The 26387-nt window shown below is 36.9% G+C and overlaps 1 protein-coding gene across 6 annotated transcripts in view; it reads left to right on the top strand.

Moving 5' to 3' along the window:
• The window catches only part of zip (myosin heavy chain 10), a 33813-nt gene that overhangs the window by 5427 nt on the left and 1999 nt on the right, over nucleotides 1-26387 (top strand). The window contains exons 2-11 of one of the 6 annotated variants that reach the window (XM_029315095.2): nucleotides 11064-11220; nucleotides 11514-11525; nucleotides 11840-11958; nucleotides 17936-17959; nucleotides 18890-18919; nucleotides 20158-20250; nucleotides 20438-20600; nucleotides 20692-22028; nucleotides 22107-25642; nucleotides 25820-26268. In XM_029315095.2, coding sequence (XP_029170928.1) covers nucleotides 11064-11220; nucleotides 11514-11525; nucleotides 11840-11958; nucleotides 17936-17959; nucleotides 18890-18919; nucleotides 20158-20250; nucleotides 20438-20600; nucleotides 20692-22028; nucleotides 22107-25642; nucleotides 25820-25871 — 5523 coding nt within the window. In that variant the 3' untranslated portion in view covers nucleotides 25872-26268. Of the gene's footprint in view, nucleotides 1-11063; nucleotides 11221-11513; nucleotides 11526-11839; nucleotides 11959-17935; nucleotides 17960-18889; nucleotides 18920-20157; nucleotides 20251-20437; nucleotides 20601-20691; nucleotides 22029-22106; nucleotides 25643-25819; nucleotides 26269-26387 lie in introns of those variants that run through there. The other 5 variants (XM_029315090.2, XM_029315091.2, XM_029315092.2 and 2 more) reach the window with 5 other exon arrangements.

Here is a 26387-nt window from a genome sequence, read left to right as displayed (position 1 = left end):
TACAGCTTATAAAACCAAGCTAGGCTATTGTTCAAATTATTATCTCGATTAATTAATCATTTTACATTGTCTACATCAATTAATCAATATTTACACATTTTTCGATGACAGTTCAATATCTTTGTTTGAGAAAATACAATCGGATGATCCTGTATACGTATAATTTTACGTTGCCATATGGCATTGTCGAATGCCAGAAGACTGGATTAAAATATGATTGTGCGAGGAAAAAATTTCTTCTTTTCATCGCGTCGATTGAGAAGCGCCTGTTTACGTCGTCGTTTGCACTATTAAGGTCTTTCTTAATGAATTTGTCGTGCCGTAACCGGACGGATGCGTGTTAGGAATTTGACTGAAATTTGCGTCAGAAATTCCATACGAGCTTCGTCATAACTCCCGGTCGGTTTAATTGCGCGAGCGCGTACGTATATGTATATACATTGTTTGGAGAAGAGATACTTGGAATTTCAAAGCGAGTATTCGCGCCGACATTCTCTGCCGATGTTACTCGAGTTATCGCGTCGAAGGAAAATTGCACGATACAGAAAAAGAAGAAAATGCTGCGGCCTAATTGTTTGCTCGGAGTAAACTCGTGTGATTAAGATTTTAAATGCCGATCGCGCCTTCTATTTCGGTGTACCAGACCGTATTAAATCGCGATGTGCTATATCTGCGAGAAATTGTCGATATTTGAAATTAAAATGTTGACATAGACTATATTAAACAAAATCGCGAATTACGTGATATTTATAAAAACGAGATTCTTTCTATATAGATTCACTCTTATATATCGAATATATTTTTAATTAATTACTCTGAACGTGATACAATCTCGAATAATGCAAAACAGGTTATCCCCGACAATATTTTAGACTCTCCCTCTCTTTTTTTCGTTCCTTTTTTTTTTTCACCTAGTCTCGAGGAATGAGAGCCGATGCTCGTCGTCGTGACTCACGCGTGACTGATTCGGTAAACGCGGACTCTTGAAGGCAGATAGAGTCCGATGACGATCTCCGTCTCTGGAGAAGGTGAGAAAGCGTCAGCACGCGGGAGAGGTAAAGTGACAGAGAGTACGGGGAAAGGGAGAGTAACGGAGGAAGGTTGGGATATTCGTTGGGAGGTCGTACCGGAGAACTGAACGGAGGCCGATCTTGAGACGCCATCTTGGTGGTTTGACAGAGTCACCTTGGCGAAATGTGGCTTACCGTTGCAAATCTGAGAGTTTCCTGTCCGCCAAATTCAACCAATAATATGGTCGAAAATAAATATTTTTATTATATTTTTATTATATTAATATCTCGAAAGAATATCAGTATAGAGATATAGAAAGATATATATGTATATAGATATTTTAAAAAGATGCTTTTTAAAATATTTAAAAGATGCTTTTTAAAATATTACAAGAATGATAATTTTTATGATTTACTAAATCACTGAATGATTAGATATTCAACATTTTTTAGCATCATTTATGCTTCTTATTCTTTAAAATGTTTTCTGTTAATCATCCCAAATATCTCTAAGAAAAATTATATTTCAACTTTTATATCTATATATCTCTGGTGCAAAATCTCAAGTCAAAGTTATATTAAAGCAGCACCTACTTGAAATTGAATAAAGAATATAATTTTATTATATACTTTCTCTCCCGTAAATTCGATGGAAACTTTGACAGAAATCGCTATAATTATGCGTTAATTAGCTGAAAATCGTGAATTCTTTGATATTTTCACTGACGGTGAGAAGAGATATCGACTTTGGATTAAATAAATTCAATCGGCCAAGTAAAAAAATAAATGCAGGTACTTAGTCTTTTAAAACAATCTTCCATTGTCATATTTTATCTGTCTTTGATTTGAAACTGGCGGCAGATCGGATACTGTACGGTAATTTTTTTCCTTTAGCCGACTGCTCTCGTCGGAATTAGAATTCGCAGTGCCACAAGAAGGTAGCACGACCGTGCTATGCCTCCGGCTTTAGCCCGATTAGTATGCGCGATTAGTATTCGCGGCGCGATTACATGTAGCGGCCGCACGCGGAATTTCTTTTGCGGATATACCGCGCGCGAGAAAAAGCAGAAACATTTCGGAATTTACGCGGAATTCTCGCCTCGGCCGTCTCAGGGCCGCCGTTCGACTAGCAGTGATCGACATGCGATCATTACAACATTCGCTTTCGAGATACATGCAACCGTATATGTGAGAGAATAAGTGAAGGAATTTGAAAATTTAATCAATAGAAATACCATGCATAGTAACATATTGCTAAAATGCATCTTACCGCGTTATCCCCATACGATTTGCAGAAAATGTTAAATGGTACTTGAATATTGCAGAAAATATTAAATTGCACTTGCATATCTTAATGCACGGAGAGAATTTTCTTTTAGAATTTAGCCTGAAAAATTAATATTTATCATGATAAGAAATATTAATCAGAGAAACTCTTATAAAATTCTTCCAATTATATATTGTCCCACCATTACCATGATTTTCGCAGAGTAAATTCTAAGAGGAAATTCTCTCTGTGTATTTAAATTTGATTAACATAGTGCTATATTTGTCATGTCTATAAATATATGGCATATTAATAGATAGAACATATTAATAGAAAAGTGACATCTCATTATTATGAGAGCATTTATAATGAGTACAATGATCACATATAGAAGATTGTGAAATAAAAAGGTGAGGATTTTTTCAAAATTAAGAATGATTTGTGAATTTTATTCATTATAACACTTATATTGTTTTAATATTAAATTTTTTAATATTTTCTTAAACTAGATCAACTTTAATTCGATAAAAAAAATTCAGTCATTGTGGGGAGATAATTGTGCGCTATGTATATTTTGTATTTAAACGTACAAACGTTTATTTTATATTCGCTATTTCAGTTAAACATCGTGTGCTAAATCTGAGCATTCAAGTTCAAAATGCAAACAATCGTGCAATATTTAATTTTGCTATTTTTTCCTATTTTTTATCCGCACTTATCATCTTCTTTATTCACGTCAACAATTTAGCGACGCCTCTCTGGGAACATCATTGCAAGCTCGGACGCGAATGATGATGGGCGCGATTTTTCGTGAGGTCAAGATGCACAATTCGCGCGTTCTTGTCAGCAGTTTTTTTTCTTTTTTGTAATTTCGTTGCCAGGCGGTAACGCCGTAAAGAACGTCACTCTTGCGTAATGCTCGCGCACACATTACATTATCGTTACACCCGTCCCGTATATGGTGCGAATCCGATTGATTTTATCCGCGCATACCGTATATGGACCGCATCTGGACTATAACGGTTCGACAACTACCGTGGTTTACTTTACTCTTACGTACTTATGTCTTACTCATCTCCTATGCGCTTCTCATTATGTTCACGCAAACTCAATTATCTATCACGCGCATCGTAAACATCCGCGTGAAAATCCATTGTGCCTTAATTCTTTTTCTGTGTTTTTGAGATATACATGTATATATGTATATACATATATCTCGTATCTTGTATATTTTTCCTGCACATAAAATTAATTTTATATGAAACCGTAAATTTTACATTATATGTTTCATATATAAAAGTTTTTTGTATAAAGATATAAACAAATATTGGGTATATATAAGAAAATAAATAAAATCTATCAACATATATATAAAGATTTAATTTTAAAATTTATATATTTTTATAAAAAAAATTATATATTGGATCCTCTGTTCAAAAAAAAAAAATATGTAGAACATGATAGTATTCAAGTTTTCCGCTTCGGATTTTATTAATTGGAATTTCATGGATGTTACGATCGTGTGTGACAATTGAAGATTGGACACAAATAGGCCTCTGAATAAAAAGAAAAAAAAATATGAATCTTTAAACTCAATCATCGTTCGCTTCGTCTTCATTCTTGTCTTCATTGGCGACTATCGATCTCCGATACGCAATCGTCGTGCAATCACAATCTCCAATATGTAATACGACACGGCTTTTAAGCGGGTTTCAAACAACGTTCAAGTAGACCGTTCACTGGCCAATTATTTGCCGAACCAAAGATAAATATCGCATCATCGACATGTCATGACGTAATGCCGATAGTCAGTGCAGTATGTTAACTTTTATGGAATTCGACGACGAAATAAAATGTGCATTTACGCGATAGAATATTATCGTACCGAATTATCGGCGTACATAAAATTGCAGCAATATCGTGTATGCGTAAAATTGCAATGCTGTCATATTGACGTGAGCGTTACCTCATCCGCATGCGGCGGACATATATCTGTATTGCATTGATATAAATATTTGCCGAGTGAACGCATCGCGCGTTATATGGTATATCATCGTTAAAAATTCGTCGCGCAAATGCATTTCGAAAGGTGTTGGAAATTTGGCGAGTGCGTTCTGAGACCGAAGGCATCCTCTAAATAAATAAGTATTCGCCAAAGTATAAAATTGTCATTTCGGAACGATGTGAGATAATACGACGACGACGCGATAATATGTCGAAATTGTATGCGCTCATCTTTCTTGCGTTACAGCTGCACGCGAATATTTGACACGTTAATGCATTACCTTAGAGCCCCGGCTTAAACGAACGTTTCTGTGTTCCGGAGAATTATTGCAGCACGCGACGGTACCATTTTTAGAAAGTCGCGACTCGGGAGGCGAAAAATTTCGTCCTTTTAAAGCCGGTTGTATATGCGTTCTTTAAATTGCATAACGAGGCATCAGTCTTATTTTCATATGGTAATTTTTTCATCTATAAGTTTTGGTCAACGGGCTATTTCTAAAAGAAGAACGACATTAAACTCTTTGATATCTTGTCAATAGTATGTGATAAGGATCGCTTAATCATAATCGAGGAACGTGCTGCGTTTACATGCTCGATGCTAAATTTAGTAAATGACTTTAAATGTGACTCTTTTGCCGTGAGATTTATGAACTTATATCGCGGACGATAATTTTGACTTATGATAACGAGAGAAAGAGAAATGGGTTCACGGTTCTTCAGAACAGAAATTAACAAACACGTACATATAAACAATTAATTCGTAAAATGATAAGAGATCGTTGCGGGTTTAAAAATTAATTGATAATAATAAAATTAAACTAACTAAAATAAATATTAAATAAAATTCGTGAAAAGGATATCCGTCACTTAATGACGGAGAAATTTCGATAAATCGGACGAGACATATATATTATAATACGCTATAATAACGAACTTACGCTAATTTCGCAAATAGCTTTGGGAGCGTTCGCGGTTCTGTCGTGAGGTTTACGATCTTGTTCCGCGAGGCCGCAACTCTGACCCGCAATAATAAAGAGCATACCGCTTCCAATCACGCTTTTACCGTTCGTTACAAATTGCACTTGATCACGCGCGAGCGAGCGAGCTCGTTGGGATCGAGACTTTCGATCTTGTCTCGATCGAGGACGATCGCGCCGCGGGCGAAAAAAGAGGCGCGAGCGAGAGGGAGAAGACGCGCGCAACAAAAAGGAAAAAAAAGGCAAAGACGAGTCCTTATAAGGACGAGCGTCCTTAACCCGCTTACTCTCGCGCGCCGGTGCCTTAAAGACGCGAAACCATCTCGGTACGATCGTAACGTATCGAGTCCAATGCCTTTTACGGTCGTCGTGTGTTCGTTACGACGGGACCCGAAAGAAAATTCTGTCGAAACACCCGGGAGGGATGTCGTTTAAAAAAAAATCTCAGCGATGTCCTATAATAGAAAATACGAGGCGAGGCAACAACTAACTAAACGCCGCATAAGTGCGTGTGACGCATCGTTAGGTTTGATTGCCATGGAAGGTGATTCACACAAGATAAGGCACGATTTTGATATAGTACGCACATATTCGAGGGTCATTGCATATAAATCCCTGAGTTATCATCAAAAGAATTTATAACTATAAATTGAAAATTCATGTGACCGAGATAGATACACAGAGAGCGAATTGTCTTCAGAATTTACCCTGAAAATCGTGGTAAATCGTAGGATAATATTTTTATGAGTTTCTTTCTGATTAATATTTTTACAATGATAAAAAAATATTAATATTTATCATAATAGGAGATAAAATATGCTCGATTAATTTTACTATGATTGAGAAAATATTAATCGGAGAAAACAAAATCTTTATAAAATTCTTCCAGTATTATCCCACGATTATCATTATTTTCAGGGTGAATTTTAAGAGAAAATTCTCTTCGCGTAGAATTGATTTTTCGTATCAAAATAATCGAGTATCTTTTTTAAAATGTATGTTGAATATGTTTCTGTGAAGATATTGATTTATTATTTACACCGACTAATTTAGTATTTATATTGACATTACTGTGCTTTATGTCGTTAATTAATAATATTATAATTGATAATGTATCAAAGATATTATATATGATTTATAATATTTTCTTTCGGGTATTATAATTTACAAGAAATAAATGAGTCTTTCTCTAAATATATATTTGAAAGAATGACGTTTTGTGCACATCCACTTTTCGCCAGTTCCGACACCATCCACTTATCTCTCTTCGCTCCTCTGGACCTTGTAAATTGTATTGACAGTACGCTTCTGCGTACATTTGGGGATTACTGCTACAGCCTCCTTGCAAACGAAAGATGTCAGTTTCGTGAGATGTAACGCATGTCGCGATCTGGCTGCCGATTTGCTTAGAAGAGGCTCCCGTCACGTCGCGCGTCGGCGAGGCATAAACAGGAATGTTGGGCAGGGTCGATGACACCCGAGAGTACCCGAGACCGGTTTTCGAGGACCTCCGAGCGCAGTCCTGCCTCGGAAAAAGGGGGACAAAGGCGTTTCCATTTCGTGTGTTCGCGATTCGCGATGAAATTTCGTGAAAACCCTCGCGCCCGCTTCGAAAACCCGCGATCGATGCGCGATTTTAGCCGCGAATCGTGTAATATATTGCTTAATCAGTTCCGTTAACGCGGGCGAGCACTTCTTCGACGCTTCTTCGTAATGATGTCAAGGAGGATGAAGCTTATGAATTTTTCTAGGACATATATATGCGGGAGGCCAATCGTCGTTTCTAGTCGAGATTCCTCAAAGCATTTATTTCTCGAATAGCTGTAAAGAAATATTGAATCAACGAAAAACTTCACTTCTTTTGCAGCGTAGATGTATATAAAATAGAAAGATTTTAAATGTATATATACAGAGAGAATTTTCTTTTATTTCTCCTGAAAATTATGATAATCATAAGACCTTTTAATATGGTATTGGAAGAATTTTATGAGTTTCTCTGATTAATATTTACCACAATAATATTGTCCCACGATTACCATGATTTTCAGGGTAAATTTTAAGAGAAAATTCTCTCTGTATATAACATATAATATTATATATAATATATAATATAATAAATATTAAAATATTTGTAAAAACTCATGTGTGATTTATCTTTAAACTCAATTAAATGATACGCTGCTAAAAGTGCATTGAGGAACTTATGAAATGTCATATCGACAGGAAGTAAGACAGAATCATTAGATGGCAATATGAACAGTTCAAACTATTATTTGATCCATTTTATTTGATTCATTTTATCGATGGATCACGTGTTGCGTAGAAGGTTGGAGCAACAATGTCCGTTGCTGACAGATCATATGAGAAAACAGCGCGCTACGTTTTAAAACGAACGGCTCTTCGTATTTCCATAAACATTAAATTGAAGTTAACTTAGAGCTCTCTCGTTCTTCCATCTCATCCCGCATATGGAATTAGACGGAGGAATGAGATGGTTTCTCGATTAACTGCGACGACCACCGTTTACCAGTCCATAATGGGAAAAGTTACGAAAGTACGAAAGCAGTAAATTAACGTGGAAATCACACCGTAGAGAATAAATAAACCCGGTGCGTGTTGTACGCCGGTTCCGGGTGGCTTCTTCCACGAAGGATGACGCGAGTAGCGCGAGAATCCGGACCGGGGGAAAGCGAAACGTGTGCGTGAATCACGGTTCCGTAGGCAGTTCTGATGGCGATCGGTGATGATGATGATTCGTCACGACCTTTGAAAGTCGGTTTATACGTGTACACGCTGTGGGAATATCGAGAGTGACGAGATGGATCGAACAAAAAATGTGGTATCGGAGATATGGTAGGCCAGAAATGCCATACAGATCCGGATATATATATATAGCCTGCCATATCTCCGATACCATATTTATATATATATATGTATATATGCAATGTATAGGCACGGCTAACGATCTCTCTGAGTAATTGTCCGGTTGTCCTTAATGATGATGCGAACAATTTGAGTAGAGTCGCGCAATTAAGCGCCAGCGTTTGATGGAAGGCGGATAAAAGCGGAGAGTGTCGCGTTTATATCAACACCTACTCGCTTCGCTGGATCGATGAGTATCGCTTACAACTGTTGCGACGAATATAATCGATGTTGAACGTTTTTGCGCGTAAACAGAGATAATTCACGTTTAGACGTAGGCGGTGTCTTGTACTGCATAAAGTGTATGTACGTAAGATGTATATATAAATAATGCAAATTAATATTATCGAGTTCATTTCTTAGGGTGTACGTAAATAAGTGTGAACAATTTTAGGAGATGATTCTTTGTTGAAAATTAAGGGGAGTTTCGAATATAAACAGTCACATTTGTCTAAAGAGGGAGGTAAACATTAAGTTTTTATTTTTGTCTCAAATTTCAGACAAATTAAAAAAATGAAACAGAAAATATATCCACCAAGTTTTATTTTTTTAATTTGTCTGAAATTTGAGAAAAAGAAACTCAATTTTTTTCTCAACTCCTCAGAGAGGGATATAAGAGAATGTGTTTATATGTATATAAGAGATCCCCTTAATTTTCGACCAAAAATCATCTCTTAAAATTTTTCGCACTTACAATTAGATACACTCTGTATAAAGAAATTGCTTTACTCTATTGCGGGCAGAAATGCCCAATTATATTAACAGAGACAAAGTTGTTAAATTTTTCTCATAATTTAAAAAAAATACGATAATTTATTTTTTATGTATAATATAAAATTCTGTAATAAAGAGTAAGTTTCTTTCTATCCACGGCTTACATAGTTTGCAATTTATGCGAGAGAAAGTTCACGTCACGATGAGAAGGAACAATGCTGCTATATCGTACCCAGGGAGGAGAAATATGTAAACATCATTTTACAGCTTACGAGACAATTGTGGATGGTGCCATTTGCATGCACTTGCGTTCATATTGATAAAAGGTTAAATAACTTTGCTCCGTTTTGATAGCGCGCGCTCGACAGATTACGCGTCCCTTCGTTAGTCTCGACATATAGGGGCGGTCTGTCTGTCGCTGAGACATCATATATTTGCTCGTTAATATATTCTTATAGCAGTGACGTAAAACATTCTTCGTGTCGTAATATTGTTTTAATTTAATAGACTGTTTAAAAAAAAATTTAATTATTTATTTTTAATTTTTTTAATTAAAAAAAATTGTTAAAATTAAAAATAAAAAATTGGTTACATATACACAATATATATAATGCATAAAGCATATTATTTAAATTTATTTTAGCTTTTACATAATAGGACTAAATACATAATATGATTGATTCGATCTCGATTTAATTTCATAATTTAAATTAAGTGTAATTTTTTATCAGAATAATGTACAACCGATAGATAAGATTCTATCTTATCGCAAAATTACAGGAAGCATCTTAAAACAATAGTTTGTATTTTATAAGTGAATTATCTCAAAGAAGAAAAATTCACAATAAGATAACAATAATTATTATTCCACGTAACATTCTGATGCATTAAAAATCTTATTAAATCTAATCAGATAGTCATAATATATAATATATATCATTTATAATATCTTAATTAAAGATTTATACTGCCGGGGATTAAAACAAATATTAAATGAACGAAGTCCGATCAGTGTCATGCAATAATTCGCGTTTAAGTAATGTCTGTCAACCGATTGTACTTTATTGCTCTTAAATTCCTGGATTTTTAGATTAGATTAAGATTAAGAATGTCTCTCTAAAAGGATAAAATCGCACAAACATAATAGAGAATGTATCGAAGTAACACGTGTTTATCTCGCAAGCAATTCTTTATCTCGAAATCGAGAATTAAAAAAAATGTAACGCGCGATCGTTGCATTTTCTCGCCTCGGCAATCCTTCACAATTCAATTCACGCATCCTCGATGATCCTGGAATTATCTAATAGTCGGAGACACACACACATGCGCAGAATTTTTACGCGCAGGATTTATCCTTGGGGTCCCGAAAATATTTTTGTCGATTCGATTTCTCGGAAACGGCAACGGCTCGTTTTGCGAGCGAGAGTCAAGGCTCTCGGTTTCAGGACCACCGTCGCAATAACGTTAGCCAGCCCGCATGCGTGCGGAGAGAAACGTCAAGAGGCCGAGCGAGAAAGGGAGAGCGTGAAGGTAGAAGACGCCAGTGAACGGCGAACAGCAGAAAATTGTGCGTTGTGTTTGTGTGTCTATCTACATGTATACATATATCGATCTCTTTCTCTTACTCTTCTCGTTTCTCCGTTTTGCTCGCGCATCGGCACGGCATAGAGAACGTGACGTCATCGATCGGACATTCCATCGAGCTTCACGTGCCGTTCGTACTCCTTCTCGCGCTATCGCGAAAGAATTCGTGGAATGCTCCTCCGTGTCAGCGGAAACAATGCTCTCCGAAACAATTAGGTCGCATGAATAGAACGGAAAGTGAATGCTTTCGCTTTTATTTAGATTCGAGAGATATGAATAAAAGAGCGATTCAAACTGCTGCTCGATAATTGTCGAAGAAGATGAACCTGAAATATACTTTTGTTTCTATTCGTTCGCGCTTCGAAAGATATGAATCGAAGGTAGAGATCGAATTTAGTTCATTAATTAATGAAATGAAAGAGCCGGAGTTTTTGCTTAAATTTATCCCAGGAAAAAATTTGCTTCGATAAAAGGATGAAGAATCTATAAAAGCTAAAAACTTGTACCAATTTATAGATTTTATAAACATTAGCGATATGAAATGTGTTCTGATATCGATCTAAATTGTAATTTTTTTTTTTACAGACATACTCTGGCCTCTTTTGTGTCGTAGTAAACCCTTACAAGAGACTGCCGATATACACAGAGAAAATCATGGAAAGGTACAAAGGCATCAAGAGACACGAAGTGCCGCCTCACGTCTTTGCCATTACAGATACGGCTTATCGCTCTATGTTACAAGGTAATTAGAACTTTCTATGAACTGCTTATCAAAAGCCGTAACGTGTGTTATATTGTTTTATATAGTCGGTATATTAAAATACATATTTAAAATTCGAGAAAATAATTTGAAGCCGACAAAATGCAGCTTGTATTTGAGTATAAATTGCGTCAATATATAATATGTAATTAAATATATTTTTAAAAATTAATTATTTTAAATATATAAATAAAATATCTAAATATGTTTTCTCTCGCTTAACTTATTTACACGAAGTTTAATTCTCGATTATTTTAATCTTGTTGCATAACAAGAAGGAACAAAAGGTATAATCGTCAAATAGTTGCTTTCTGCCTGATCTTTTCCAAACCATCTCATCAACGATATTTTGACATAGTCTTGCTTTGTCATATACATAATTATTATTTTTCAGCTTGATATATTGTTTCATGTGCAATATATATGCATTACACTATAAAGTGAATCTATATAATCTAGTGCATTTAAATATTTTCTGTTATATATGTATAATATTTTCTGTTATATTTAAATATCATAGTTAAATATTATGAATAGAAAACAGAGAGAGAGAGAGAGAGTACATATATGCAATTAAATTGTTATTTCGTATTTGTTACAGATCGCGAGGACCAGTCGATTTTGTGCACCGGCGAGTCTGGCGCCGGCAAGACCGAGAACACGAAGAAAGTGATTCAGTACTTGGCCTATGTGGCCGCGTCGAAACCCAAGTCTAACGCGGTAAGTCACAATTGCATGCTCGTCGTTTGACGCTCGCGAATTCATTGTATTTCACACACCCGCGTTAACTCGCCGAAGAGATACGCGCACGAGATGAATTGAGCCGCATCGCGGTTTACGCACGAGAGGAAAATCACATTAGCTCCTCGAGATAGACTATAGAGAACTCAAACTTGCGTGAAGAACGTTCATCTTGAATTTTGCGAAGAGACGCAGACGCTCTTCATTCTCGGAAACACTCCTATTTTAGAATGTGATTAAAAGCGAAGTATTTTATTAATAAAATATAGCGATGTCGAGCTTTTGAAGCTTCTGCTGATTCTTTTCGACGATATATTTTTTTAATATTTAAATCGGTGAAAATATTTGACACGTATGGACTAACAGGACGTTGTTTTTATGGAAAGGCAGTACAGGATGTAATGCGATGACTATAATTTAAAACAGGTGTAGTTGGAGCAATATGATATTTATTAACTTAATTTCTTTAATAAATACCGTCCTGTTTCACAATATCGCGTCTTTTTCCATTTTTTTCATCTTAAAATGATAATAATCGTGAAAGATTGCAGTTATTCTACGCAATTATGTTTACATATAAACATCTGCTTGCAACAGTTGTCAAGGTTAATGACCAATAGCAGACAATATCAACAAGAAACCACCACAAATGACCCGCTACTATACGGTGAATAGATTTAATCACAGGGGCGTGTTACCGGAACGATCGTGATTATGTACGATTACAATGCTCGACCATGAACGTGTTTAGCCAATTATTTGGTGCGTTCTTTATTCATTTTTTTTAATCGATACGTCTCATGAAACATTTATTTCCTTATTTGAAGTGAAAGCTCAGCTTATATATGGCTAATACGATCAATGTACAAATGCATATTTTTAACCCAAGAAATGTGGGTAAACAAGCTCGACATTTTAACCTTAATATTTTTAACATTTATTTAACACATAGCAATCTTTATTTTTCTTACCGAGAATATCTCAAAGATATGGCTTTCTTAATTCAGAGTGATTTATTTTAATCTTAACAGACAGATATCTGGAAAGTAAGGTTTTAGATAAAAATATACTAGATAGAAGTTGTAGAATTTCGAGAAAGACATGCATAATTTGTATTTAAAATCTTTTAAATTTTTTTTTAAATCGAACCACTAATTTTTTTTTATATTAATCGATTCCTCACAATATTCGACATAAAAGAGTAGAGTGATAAAAAATAAATAGTTACGAGATATTTTGTACTTTATAAATTGACCCAATTTTTTACACAAACTATAGAAATACGTATCTCGTAAAATATTTCATTTTCGATGATTTTACTCAATACTTTTATTCGCAAAATAATGAGATGAATCAATTGTAAAGAAAACGCAGTTGTTTTAAAGAAAAAGTTTGTAATATGCAACTTGGAGGCGGACTGTCATAGATCGTTGAGTCAACTTCGATAAGAGCGTAAAGTGTTTATATGTTATATAGACTTTATAACCGGATGATCACATTCGCTCGTCATGCGCGATTAGAATACAAATCATCAGCGCTTGAAAGCATCGAAATTTCACGTGATCGAGTCATCGCTGTTCGCTCACCGTGCATCGCGTCAGCCTTTCCGAGGCTCGGAAAAATCTCGCTGTCGTTGACGCCGGAAGTGTAACCTCAATATCCGAGTTGTGACGTCCTTACCACGCGATATCGCAAATTCCATATTCGTTATGGACGAATTTCCTCTCGACCTGCGGTGAAAAATGAGCGATTTGTGCGAGTTCATTAAGATTCTTTGCGCTGTCGATGTTCAACACGATGTTTTATCTTCTGTCATTAATACCATTAATTTTGGACTTTAAGACGACACTCGTCAAATGTCATCCGTCGTGTGGATTGTAATTATTTTTTTAAGAAAGATGCAAGTGTTGTATTTAAAAAAAAATTAATTAATTCTAAACATCTAATTCTCATTTAAGCGATGAATTAACATCGTTTAGAGACGCAAGGAATGCTTGAGAATTTTTTAAATATTTATTAAGGATCGAGCTCGCGTATATACACGTATACATATATATATATAAGATTGTTGAGAGCCTCTGCCATACAGGTTCGTGTACAGTGGCTCCTTTGTTCTCGCCGGGATACTTGAAGAAATATAATCCAAACCATCGCGCGAAGCGCAACGTTATTAATAAATGGAAAAAAGATGCAAGGAGCGAGCTGTTTTTTTATGAGTCGCAAATTATGCCGTGGTTTGGATAGAAGGCAAATATGTAAAAAGAATGTAGCTCTATAAGCTCCATTTGATAACATCCATTTCTCATTCCTGCATGTTTACCTCACATCTTTACTGCTCCGCGAGTCTCGTTTTTGTAAATTTTTGTAAGTCATATGGCTCGCGAAACGGATCAAAATTTCAGAAGAAATAACCGTGAGAGACCATATGTTGAACGTAAACAGTAATTCAGTCTCCCGCAAGTATTTGAGACAGATTGTCGGGGATTAGCAAAAAATAGTACCTATGTACAGGATATATACAAGCAGTCTCGCGCTTAAAAAAAAGTTACATATTTTATGCTGTTAATGTTGAATTCGTCACTCGAGAAATAAGTAAAAAATAATAATTTTTAGAAATTTAACTGTTTTATATTATAATTAGACAATAAATAGAAAAAGTCATAATTTTGACAAAAATAAAGAAAAGAGGAACTTTAAATGGGATATGTTACTCCGATTTATAGACTCGAAAACACGTAAAAAGAATTGCTGCAAGGAAAGGAGGACAGAGACAAATCGAGCGAAACCTTCTCACTTCTTTCGAAGATTCACACATGAATCGAAGCTACCTCTTTCCATCTCAATCGAAGGTCGGTCGCGGGAGAACCTTAATACATTTTCGATTGCCATAAGTCGCTCTTATGTTTCACTCTTTCTCGAAAGAGAGAGAGAAGACGGACGCTTGTTTATACGTCGATTAAGCCTAATCGATCCGTATTGCGTCGTTCATACCGTACACGTTGCTCTCGCGACAGCTCCGGGATGTAGAAGGAGGAGGACAGAATCGGAGAGACACGCGCGCACGAAGAGGACCTCTCCTTTTCCAGACAAACGATCCACTTATCGGACCGAGTCTCCTTTCTGATTCTCTTGAGTCACGCGAGCCGACTTGCCCGCGCGTGACTCATCCCACGAGCGCAGAATCTAAGCACGTACCCTGAATCAAAAAAACATCAGATTTTTTATTAGATATCTTCCTCCTCGCTCCCTCTCTTCCTGTCTTTGCGAAGCTGTCACGTCTTTTCTCCAGCTGAAAATCTTCAAGTTTTGGAGCGACACCTTGTTTAGTGACAATTTGATCCTGGATACGCACTGGAAAAGAAATCTTGTTGCATTAACAAAAATTCTGTTCGAAAATGGACGAAACAGAAACTGGTTGAATTTACCGGAATTCCTTTTATTGTGCAAACAAGATACTTGTTGCATTAAAAGGAATTCTGGTAGATTCAACCAGTAATTCTATATTTCGTTCATTTTCGAACAGAATTTTTGTTAATGCAACACATTTTTTTTCCAGCGCGATGATCATATTTTCTGAAACATAATAAAAGACAAATCTGAAAATTTTAAGGCCTTGTTTCAACTTGTTTCCAACTCAGTTTGCAACCAACGTGGAGATCGATGAGCAAAAAAAAAATAATTCTGCGATTATTAGAAGTCTACATACTCTTGTAGTTTGAAACTGATTTAACTACACAGAGAGAATTTTCTCTTAGAATTTATAAAAATCATAGTACTCGTGGGACAATATATATATTGGAAGAATTTTGAGTTTCTCTGATTAATATTTACCACAATAAAAAATATAGCAAATTTTACTATGTACATAATAAAATTAATCGAACATATTTTTGATTTTATTGTGATAGATATTAATATTTTTATTGTGGTAAATATTAATTAGAAAAACTCTTATAAAATTCTTTCAATATCATATTGTCTTATCATGATTACCATGATTTTCAGGGTAAATTCTAAGAGAAAATTCTCTCTGTATATGTTAAAACAAATGCTTGATTATTTAATATTACGACATTAAATATTTAAAATGCTTAATGTGAAAATTTTCGGACAAAATTGTAATATAAAGGACAACATTTTTTAAATAAAGGACAAAACTGAGTTTTGAAAAAAATGAAAGGAAAATCTTAAGGACAGTTACCTGAAACAAAGGACTGTCCTCTAAAATAAAGGTCGGATGGTAATCATAGACCTAACCCAGAAAGATGAGATTTCGACGCTACATTCTGCATAAAGATATCGTATAATCCTAAAACATTTCGAAGAATTGAATCAATCTCATCGCGGCACTTTGTGATCAACGGTCATTATCGCGTTTTGTCGCGGTCGCAATTGCTACAAACTAATTCTTGCAGATCGAATAGAGAACTTCGCAATCGACGCAATTGAGTTCTCGTGTTATCTGTTTGATTTTTCAACGGTCTATTAGATCTATTAGATCGAGTTGTTACACATTTACTTGTACATAGCTTGTAGATATATGTAATAAGTATACGCATATAAGGCACGTATCTAATACTTTGTACAGTAAATTTGGATCGAATTACAATTGTAGTGCGTAAATAACATGGAAGATGGTCAATGAAATGGTGATAGGGGATGTATTCTTTGATGAATTGAGGGTGGTTTTCTTTATAGAGAGAAAATGTAAATAGAAACCTGACTCTAGAGAATAATTTAATATTGAATGAGGCGTAGGCTCTTAGCTTTTGAATAAATTAATAAATATGTATAAAGACGAGCTATTTTATTTTAAGAATCTTGATTTATCAGAGTCTTTTCTAGAAAAATAAAGAGTGCGGTTAAAAAATTTAATTAATTCATAAAATCGGTCGCTAATGTCAATTTAAAATTAAAATTAAATAATTGGTAGTTTAATGTTAAACAAGTCTTTTAAAAAATTATGTAACGATCGGTCGAGAAACAGTCGGCTCGGTGCATGCATGAATCTCGAGATCTGATCTTTTTCGAAGTATCAGATTTCTTGACGTTTATAAGTATCAAAAAAATATCTATAAAACGAGAACACTCGCCTACGGTACGACTGCATGCTATCGCATCGACTGCATTATCGTCTTACTTTTGTTCACAGCCAGCACATTCCTGATCGTTTCGCATGCACAAGAGAAAATAAGCTCGCTTGTTTCGCCGACTCGCCACTATGGACATTTCAAACCATTCCGATCGGGACGTTGCTTCCCGAATGTATAGAATGTTCCGCAGCTGTTATTATTTTTTTTCAACATTTTTAATACTTTGATGAGTTGGTAAAACTCAATTATTTCTTGGCGAAAATTTCATAAAAGTCTCACGTACATTGCACAATTTCTTTTTTTCCGATGTTAAGTAGAATCAGAATTAAGCTCCTCAGATTAAATTTCTCGATCTCAGCACAAAATTTATATGATGAAACTAACTGCTAAGAAAATGGAATTTAATTCCCTGCTAAAATTTCTTAATTTTCGATATAATTAATACAAGATCGATTTTTCTATCAATTTATCAATAATTGTAATTAAAAAAAATAGTTAATAAACGCGACTATATTACACATCTAATATTAATATTAAAGGCACATTATGCAAATTTGGCGCGTTAAAAAAATTTGATCTACAATTCCACCTGGTCTCTCAAAATTAAATTTAAAATTATAAAACAAATCTGAACAATATATCGATTTTTTCCACTGTAAATCCGATTTCATTTTTTACGCATCCTTCGATCGGCTTTTCGCGTTTACCTGCCGTTCGGTATAGGAGCGTAAAAAAAATCTCACGGATCAAGGACAAGAGAGACGATCGCGCGCGACTCGAAAGACACGCCACAGTCGATTCTGTGATCTAATGCTGAAAATTCTTTTATTTTCGGTGCTGACTTTTGGCGGCCGTCCACCTAGACTCCGAGCCCGGCATTAATCATAGTAAGTCAACGAAAGAAACAGAGAGGCCCCAGCTCAGGCGGCTTCGTATTATTTTCCCGCTTATCCATCCCTCTACTAACAGACGCTTTTGATTTTCGATTCATCTCCAGTGACGCATGTACCGAGAGAGAGAGAGAGAGAGAGAGATCAGGATATATTGCCGCAAAACCGTCACGCACTCTTTCTCGAGAGTGTATCCTAAAAAAACATGATGCGAATTACATAGATTTATAAATAAAACGTGTAGGAGATGCGTGGATATATTTATATTACACTGAGAGAAAAAATAGTTGTTTTTAATGCCAACTCTATATAAGGAGTATAAGGAATTATTGCTACGAACAGTAGTAATAATTATAAAAATAAGAGACTCAATTATAATTATTTTATTATAGTGACAAATATCAAACACACTTTTCTCTCGGTGCAGGAAAAATTTTAATGGCTATTCTGTAGAAAATTACAACAAAACAAATTAATGCAAAAAAATATATAATAATAAAGAATAAAAATTTGTTAGATAATTGCGAAATGTATTTGCAACAAATTTATATTATTTCCGAGAAGAATAAAATTAATATTTTGTTTGATTGGATTTTATATATATTTGTATACATTATTTTTATTCTAATTGTGTACTCTTTCAATATTTGTCTGGCTTTAATTAAAAATAATGGAAATGCGTCTCGCATAGTTCTTTTGGAGAAGGAATGTGGATTAAGATGAAACACATTTCAATGAACCTAATATGATAATGATATAATAGGATAACTTCTCTCGGTACCTGCACAATTCTCGCGTCTAAATATGTGTAATTGTACCATTTCGCTCATTACCCTCTTGAGAAACTAATTGTCGCGATATTGTCACAGCTCTCGTGGCTAACAAAGATTTCCCATACTTCTTTTTTTCTGCTGCTTGCGGATCCAGGGATCTGGGAGTGTCACGGAAAAGTTTGCGGTAATTAACGTGAGACAGGGAGAGAAAATGTGGGAGGAAACAATATTAACACTGGTGTGGTGTCGTGATAAGTGTTTTGTCCTAATAGCTTGCTTTGTCGTCGGTTATCGCCATTTAAACTAATTTTATTTTTACCCTTTCAATGCACTACAGTTTAACAAGTCGCCAGAATTAAAAATCAATCTTCGATGCTTGATAGTGTAATATGCTTTTGTGATCATGATATGTTATCAAGCAAGAAGACACACGTGAAAAATTTCGTTAAACTTTCGCTTAAAATTATATCTATGATTTCGTTAAAAAAATGTTATGTTTTTAAAAATAATATTCTGCCGCTTGAAAATTAAATAATAAATATAATTTTATATTTGTACATAGAACTTTCTCTTTAACATTATAAAATTGCTTATTTTCTATAATAAGGCTCACAATAATTTAACACCGAAATTCTTTTAGACGAAAATTTTCACGCCAATTATGTTTATTTAAGATAAGTGGACCGACTCTACTTTTCATATGTAAATGATTGATGTTTCGAAACAACCGGTTTAGTTTCGATGTCCTTTTACTCCTTTATGTCTCCGCTTTGAAATAGCAATTATAATCGTTACGTATCTCGCTATTTTCTAATTAGTTTGTACATATACATATTTAATGCCATTGTATATATATATATATATTTGATGTTACGAATATGTGCTATTTTATATTTTTGGCAAAATATTTGGGATCACAATTTTATGCGCGTATTCTATTTTATTTGATACTTTTTGTTAATTAATTAGTATTATAGAATTTAATTTTTTAAATATATATTAATAGTATAGTAGTATATAATAATTTAAAATATATACTCTCTATATTTATTTAATATCGCTGGTAATGCATATATTTATAAATTAAAGATATAATGCTTTCAATATTTTTAAATAAGTTGAAATTACTGCATAAATGATTTTCTGAATACCTATTTGTTTTCTATGCACAATTTTTGCTGTTTTTCATAATAATTTTTTTCCAAGTATTTTTATATGATAAATTTTAGAAAATTCATTAAAATGAAAGTAATTTTTATTTGCTTTACATAGAAAAGAACGGCAAGTAATTTTATTGCATTATTTTTCAGTGTACACGATAAGCCATTTACGTTATTTCTTTGTGTTCTTTTTATCAGTCTCGAGAAATGAATATATTCCTAGCAATGTTCTTTATTGATTGTTGAATTTTTTTTATCATAGGGCGAGCTCGAGCAACAGCTTCTTCAAGCAAATCCAATTTTGGAGGCGTTTGGCAATGCGAAGACCGTGAAAAACGATAACTCGTCTCGTTTTGTAAGTTGTATAAATAATTTTTTGCTTTAGCTTTACCAATGAAATTAAAGTAGTTGCATATCAAAATGCGTATATAATTTTATTTCAATTACATGTTTTATCGTCAGCATGTTACTATCTTTTTCATTCATCTTTCCATGTAATTACTGTAATTGTGACGTCGTATGCAATGCACATGTTGTTGCAGGGTAAATTTATAAGAATAAACTTTGACGCGTCCGGTTATATAGCCGGTGCAAATATCGAGACATATCTTTTGGAAAAATCGAGGGCCATTCGACAAGCGAAAGATGAAAGAACTTTCCACATATTTTATCAACTATTGGCAGGTGCCTCGCCGGAACAGAAGAGTAAGTCACAAGAAAAACGAGAACACTTTAATACATATTATTTTTTATCGTTAATTACGTTCAATAACTTATGGTTCGACTTTTTTTTCAGAGGAATTTATATTGGAAGACCCGAAACATTATCCCTTCCTGTCGAACGGAGCTCTACCAGTGCCAGGGGTCGACGATTCCGCTGAGTTCTTCTCCACAGTAAAGTCGATGCACATCATGGGCATGACCAACGAGGACTTTTCCTCCATCTTCCGTATCGTTTCCGCCGTGATGTTGTTTGGCTCGATGCAATTCCGTCAAGAACGAAATTCCGATCAGGCGACGTTGCCCGACAACACTGTGGCGCAGAAAATCTCGCATCTGTTGGGTCTGAGCGTTACCGAGATGACGAAGGCTTTCTTGAAGCCGCGCATCAAGGTTGGCCGTGATTTCGTGACGAAGGCGCAGACAAAGGAGCAAGTGGAGTTCGCCGTGGAAGCGATCTCGAAGGCCTGCTACGAGAGGATGTTCCGTTGGCTGGTGAACAGAATCAACAGGTCTCTGGACAGAACGAAGCGACAAGGTGCCAGCTTCATCGGTATACTGGATATGGCTGGTTTCGAGATATTCGAGTTGAACTCCTTCGAACAACTGTGTATCAATTACACGAACGAGAAGTTACAACAGTTGTTCAATCATACGATGTTCATTCTGGAGCAGGAGGAGTACCAACGTGAAGGAATCGAATGGAAGTTTATTGACTTCGGATTAGATTTGCAGCCAACGATCGATCTGATCGACAAACCGATGGGTATTATGGCGCTCTTGGACGAAGAGTGTTGGTTCCCCAAAGCCACGGATAAGACGTTTGTGGAAAAGCTGGTTGGCGCTCATAGCGTCCATCCGAAGTTCATGAAAACCGATTTCCGCGGTGTGGCCGACTTCGCGATCATCCACTACGCTGGTAAGGTGGACTATTCGGCCGCCAAATGGCTGATGAAGAACATGGACCCGTTGAACGAGAACGTTGTCAGTCTTCTGCAAGCCTCGCAGGATCCATTCGTGTGTCACATCTGGAAAGACGCCGAGATCGTCGGTATGGCGCAGCAGGCACTCACGGACACGCAGTTTGGCGCGAGAACAAGGAAAGGCATGTTCAGAACGGTCTCGCAATTGTACAAAGAACAGCTGGCCAAGCTGATGGTGACACTGCGCAATACGAATCCGAACTTTGTCAGGTGTATAATTCCAAATCACGAGAAGAGAGCCGGTAAGATAGACGCGCCACTCGTACTAGATCAACTTCGGTGCAATGGAGTATTGGAGGGTATCCGCATCTGTCGGCAAGGTTTTCCCAACAGAATTCCGTTTCAAGAATTTAGGCAACGCTATGAACTACTTACTCCGAATGCTATTCCCAAGGGATTTATGGATGGGAAAAAAGCGTGCGAAAAGATGGTACGTATCTTTATATTCACGTATCGATTCATGATAAGGAGAATCGTCACTAAACTTTTTTCTTTTTTTTTATTATAGATTCAAGCACTGGAGTTGGATCCAAATCTTTATCGCGTTGGACAATCAAAAATTTTCTTCCGCGCCGGAGTGTTGGCACATCTGGAAGAGGAAAGAGACTACAAGATCACGGACATAATCGTCAATTTCCAAGCTTTCTGTCGCGGTTTCTTGGCTAGGCGTAATTATCAGAAGCGTCTGCAGCAGCTTAACGCGATCCGTATTATTCAGAGAAACTGTGCGGCCTATTTGAAGCTGCGTAATTGGCAATGGTGGCGGCTGTATACCAAGGTGAAACCACTATTGGAAGTCACTAAGCAGGAGGAGAAGCTTACGCAGAAAGAGGATGAGCTGAAGCAGGTTCGCGATAAGCTGGAGTTACAGTTACACTCTGCTCAGGAGTATGAGCGTAAATATCAGCAGGCGATTGAAGAGAAAACTATGCTGGCCGAGCAACTACAGGCGGAAGTCGAGCTCTGCGCGGAAGCTGAAGAGATGAGAGCTCGACTGGCCGCAAGAAAGCAGGAGCTCGAGGAAATTTTGCACGATTTGGAAGCGCGTATCGAGGAAGAAGAAGAGAGAAGCGCCGCGTTGACTCAGGAGAAGAAAAAGCTACAGTTGAATATCAGTGATCTGGAAGAGCAATTGGAGGAAGAGGAAGCTGCTAGACAGAAATTGCAATTGGAGAAGGTCCAATGTGATGCAAAGATCAAGAAATTAGAGGAAGATCTTGCTTTGTCGGATGACACCAATCAAAAGTTGTTGAAGGAGAAGAAAATTCTTGAGGAGCGCGCCAATGATCTCTCACAGACTTTGGCAGAAGAAGAGGAGAAAGCGAAGCACTTGTCGAAACTGAAAGCTAAACACGAAGCGACGATCGCCGATCTTGAAGAAAGGCTTCTCAAGGATCATCAGCAACGTCAAGAGGTGGATAGATCTAAAAGAAAGGTCGAAACTGAGGTTTCGGATTTAAAGGAACAATTAGCTGAGAGGAAAACGCAAGTTGAGGAATACCAGCTTCAGCTTGGTAAACGCGAGGAAGAACTCAATCAAGTCATGGCGAAAATGGACGAAGAAGGAGCTGCTAAAGCTCAAGCCCAGAAAGCGCTCAGAGAATTAGAATCGCAATTAGCCGAGCTTCAGGAAGATTTAGAAGCCGAGAAAGCGGCTAGAGGTAAAGCGGAGAAACAGAAGCGCGATCTGAATGAAGAACTTGAAGCGCTGAAGAACGAATTGCTCGATTCTTTGGATACTACCGCGGCTCAGCAGGAATTAAGAAGCAAACGCGAGCAAGAACTTGCAACATTGAAAAAGAATTTAGAGGAGGAGACTTCGTCGCATGAAGCTACACTCGCTGATATGCGTCACAAGCATACGCAAGAATTGACTGCTTTGAACGAACAAATGGACGCGTTGAAAAAGACGAAGGCAGCCTTGGAGAAAGCGAAGGGCTCCTTGGAAGCCGAGAACGCCGATCTAGCGACAGAATTAAGATCGGTCAGCGCAAGCAGACAAGAGTCCGATCGACGTCGCAAACAGGCGGAACAACAGTTGGCGGAAATAAGCGCAAAACTAGCCGAAGTAGAGAGAAACAAGCAGGAACTGGTCGAGAAAGTGACGAAACTGCAACAAGAGGCAGAGAGCGTGATGCAGCAACTAGAAACTGCCGAACTGAAAGCATCTGCAGCGTTAAAAGCGTCGGCCACTTGCGAGTCACAATTTACCGAACTTCAACAACAGTTGGAAGAAGAAACCCGGCAGAAATTGGCTCTTAGTTCGAAGTTGCGCGCGTTAGAAAGTGAGAAGGAGAGCCTGCACGATCAACTTGAAGAGGAAGAAGAAGCGAAACGTGCCTTGGACAAGCAAGTGCTAAGTTTAAATATACAATTGGCAGAGGCCAAGAAACGCGCCGAGGAGGAAGCGGAAGCGGCCACTGCTCTCGAAGAGGCCAGAAAACGTTGCATGAAAGACATCGAAGCTCTTCAGCGGCAAGTTGAGGAATTACAGGCGGCTAATGATAAGTTGGACAAATCGAAGAAGAAGATTCAAGCGGAACTGGAAGATAGTATCATCGAGCTGGAGGCGCAGCGAGCAAAAGTACTTGAATTGGAGAAGAAGCAGAAGAACTTCGACAAGGTTCTGGCTGAAGAGAAGGCTGTGTCTGAACAGTACGCGGAACAACGAGACGCTGCGGAGAGAGAAGCACGTGAGAAGGAGACAAGAGTGTTATCATTGACTCGTGAATTGGATGAACTTAACGAGAAGGTTGAGGAATTAGAACGGGGTCGTCGAGGTCTGCAATCGGAATTAGACGAGTTGGTAAATAACCAAGGTACGGCTGATAAAAATGTTCACGAATTAGAGAAAGCGAAGCGCTCATTGGAGTCGCAGTTGCAAGAACAAAAGTCGCAGGTAGAAGAATTGGAGGATGAACTGCAGTTCACTGAAGACGCTAAACTGCGGTTAGAAGTGAACATGCAGGCATTACGAGCACAGTTTGAACGCGATCTTCAGACCAAGGAAGAGCAAGCGGAAGAGAAACGTCGAGGACTGGTGAAGCAGTTGCGTGATCTCGAGGCGGAGCTTGAGGACGAGAGAAAACAGCGTGCTGCGGCTATCGCAGCGCGTAAGAAAATGGAAGCGGATTACAAGGATATCGAACAACAATTGGAGATGCATAATAAGGTGAAGGAGGACGCTCTCAAGCAACTGAAGAAACTTCAGGCTCAAATCAAGGATTGCACCAGAGAGACAGAAGAAGCTAGGGCTGCCAGAGACGAACTAGCGGCTGCTTCCAAGGAAACGGAAAGAAAGGTTAAGAGCTTAGAAGCTGACTTGTTGCAACTGACCGAGGACTTTGCCGGCAGCGAACGCGCTAGAAGAACCGCCGAGAACGAGAGGGACGAGTTGCAGGAAGAGGTCAATAACAACGCCAATAAAGGTACTCTGATGTTGGATGAGAAACGTAGGCTGGAGGCGAGAATTGCCACGTTGGAAGAAGAACTGGAGGAAGAACAATCGAATGCTGAGATTGTGATGGATCGTGCCAGAAAGGGTCAGATTATGATCGAACAGTTGACAACGGATTTGGCGACCGAGCGATCCACCACGCAAAAGTTGGAGTCGCATAAGATGCTGCTGGAGAGACAAAACAAGGAACTCAAAGTCAAGTTGACCGAATTGGAAACTGCGCAACGTGCCAAGACCAAGGCTACGATACAACAGTTAGAATCGAAAATTAACAACCTCGATGAACAGCTCGAGACCGAAGCCAAGGAGAGATTCGCCCAGCAAAAGATCAATCGCAAATTGGAGAAGAAGTTGAAAGAATTGAGTCTGCAACTGGAGGATGAGAGACGAAATTCTGATCAGTATAAAGAACAGGCGGAGAAGGTCAATGCCAGGATGAAAGCATTGAAAAGACAATTGGACGAAGCGGAGGAGGAGATTAGTAGGCATAAGACCCAGAAGCGGAAAACGCAAAGAGAGATGGACGACATGATAGAATCTAATGAGGAGCTCACTCGAGAAGTGACGCAGCTGAGGAATAAATTAAGGTGATTTTATTTCTATTTTTCTTAAACAATGGAAGAGAGATAATTTTTCTTAAATAGCTAAAGAAAGATAAAGAATTTATAGGATATTTATAGGATATTAAATAGCGAGAGGATATTATTCTTTTGGATGATTTATCATGTTTATATATACATATATTCTTATGTTACGCTTTTTAGGCCATACGTATCTGTAACCTTAGGCGAACGTAATGAGGCAGTATTAAAGTAGTGTTTTATCTTTGAAGGAAGTGATCAACTTCTGACATGTGTAGGTGTCAAGAGAGAAAAAACGATTGGTATCCTACCTGAGAGAGTTTTTTGCTAGGAAACAATCCCATTAGTCTCCCCAGTGTGCTACAGTGAGTTAAACGAGCTCTTTTGGTTAATTTGAAACTGCTAACCCTGAAAGTAATAACGCCGACTTGGACTGCTCTACCTTGTGTGATAACGACATACTATATCTCCGACATATTTTTGAATGCTGTTGTTTGTGAATGTGTTTTTTCTTTTTTATTTGGTTTCGCAGTACATGCTATCGGTCAATAGTTTGAAAAAAAATGTATTTTCTAATATTTATTATCAGGCATTTTCACACAGGACTTTAAATGTGAATTTATTCAGATACAATTTGACTATATTTTCTATTACTCTGAAACTATGTATGATCTGTATTCAAATATTTTTTAATGATTTTAGTCTATATATTTATTCCTTAAAGTATTACAGTGCATTTATGAATATCTTG

The sequence above is a fragment of the Nylanderia fulva genome, unplaced genomic scaffold (assembly GCF_048542155.1).
Source record: "Nylanderia fulva isolate GAGA-0341 unplaced genomic scaffold, ASM4854215v1 Scaffold16, whole genome shotgun sequence".
Lineage (NCBI taxonomy): Eukaryota > Metazoa > Arthropoda > Insecta > Hymenoptera > Formicidae > Nylanderia > Nylanderia fulva.
This window is presented reverse-complemented; position numbering and strand designations above follow the sequence as displayed.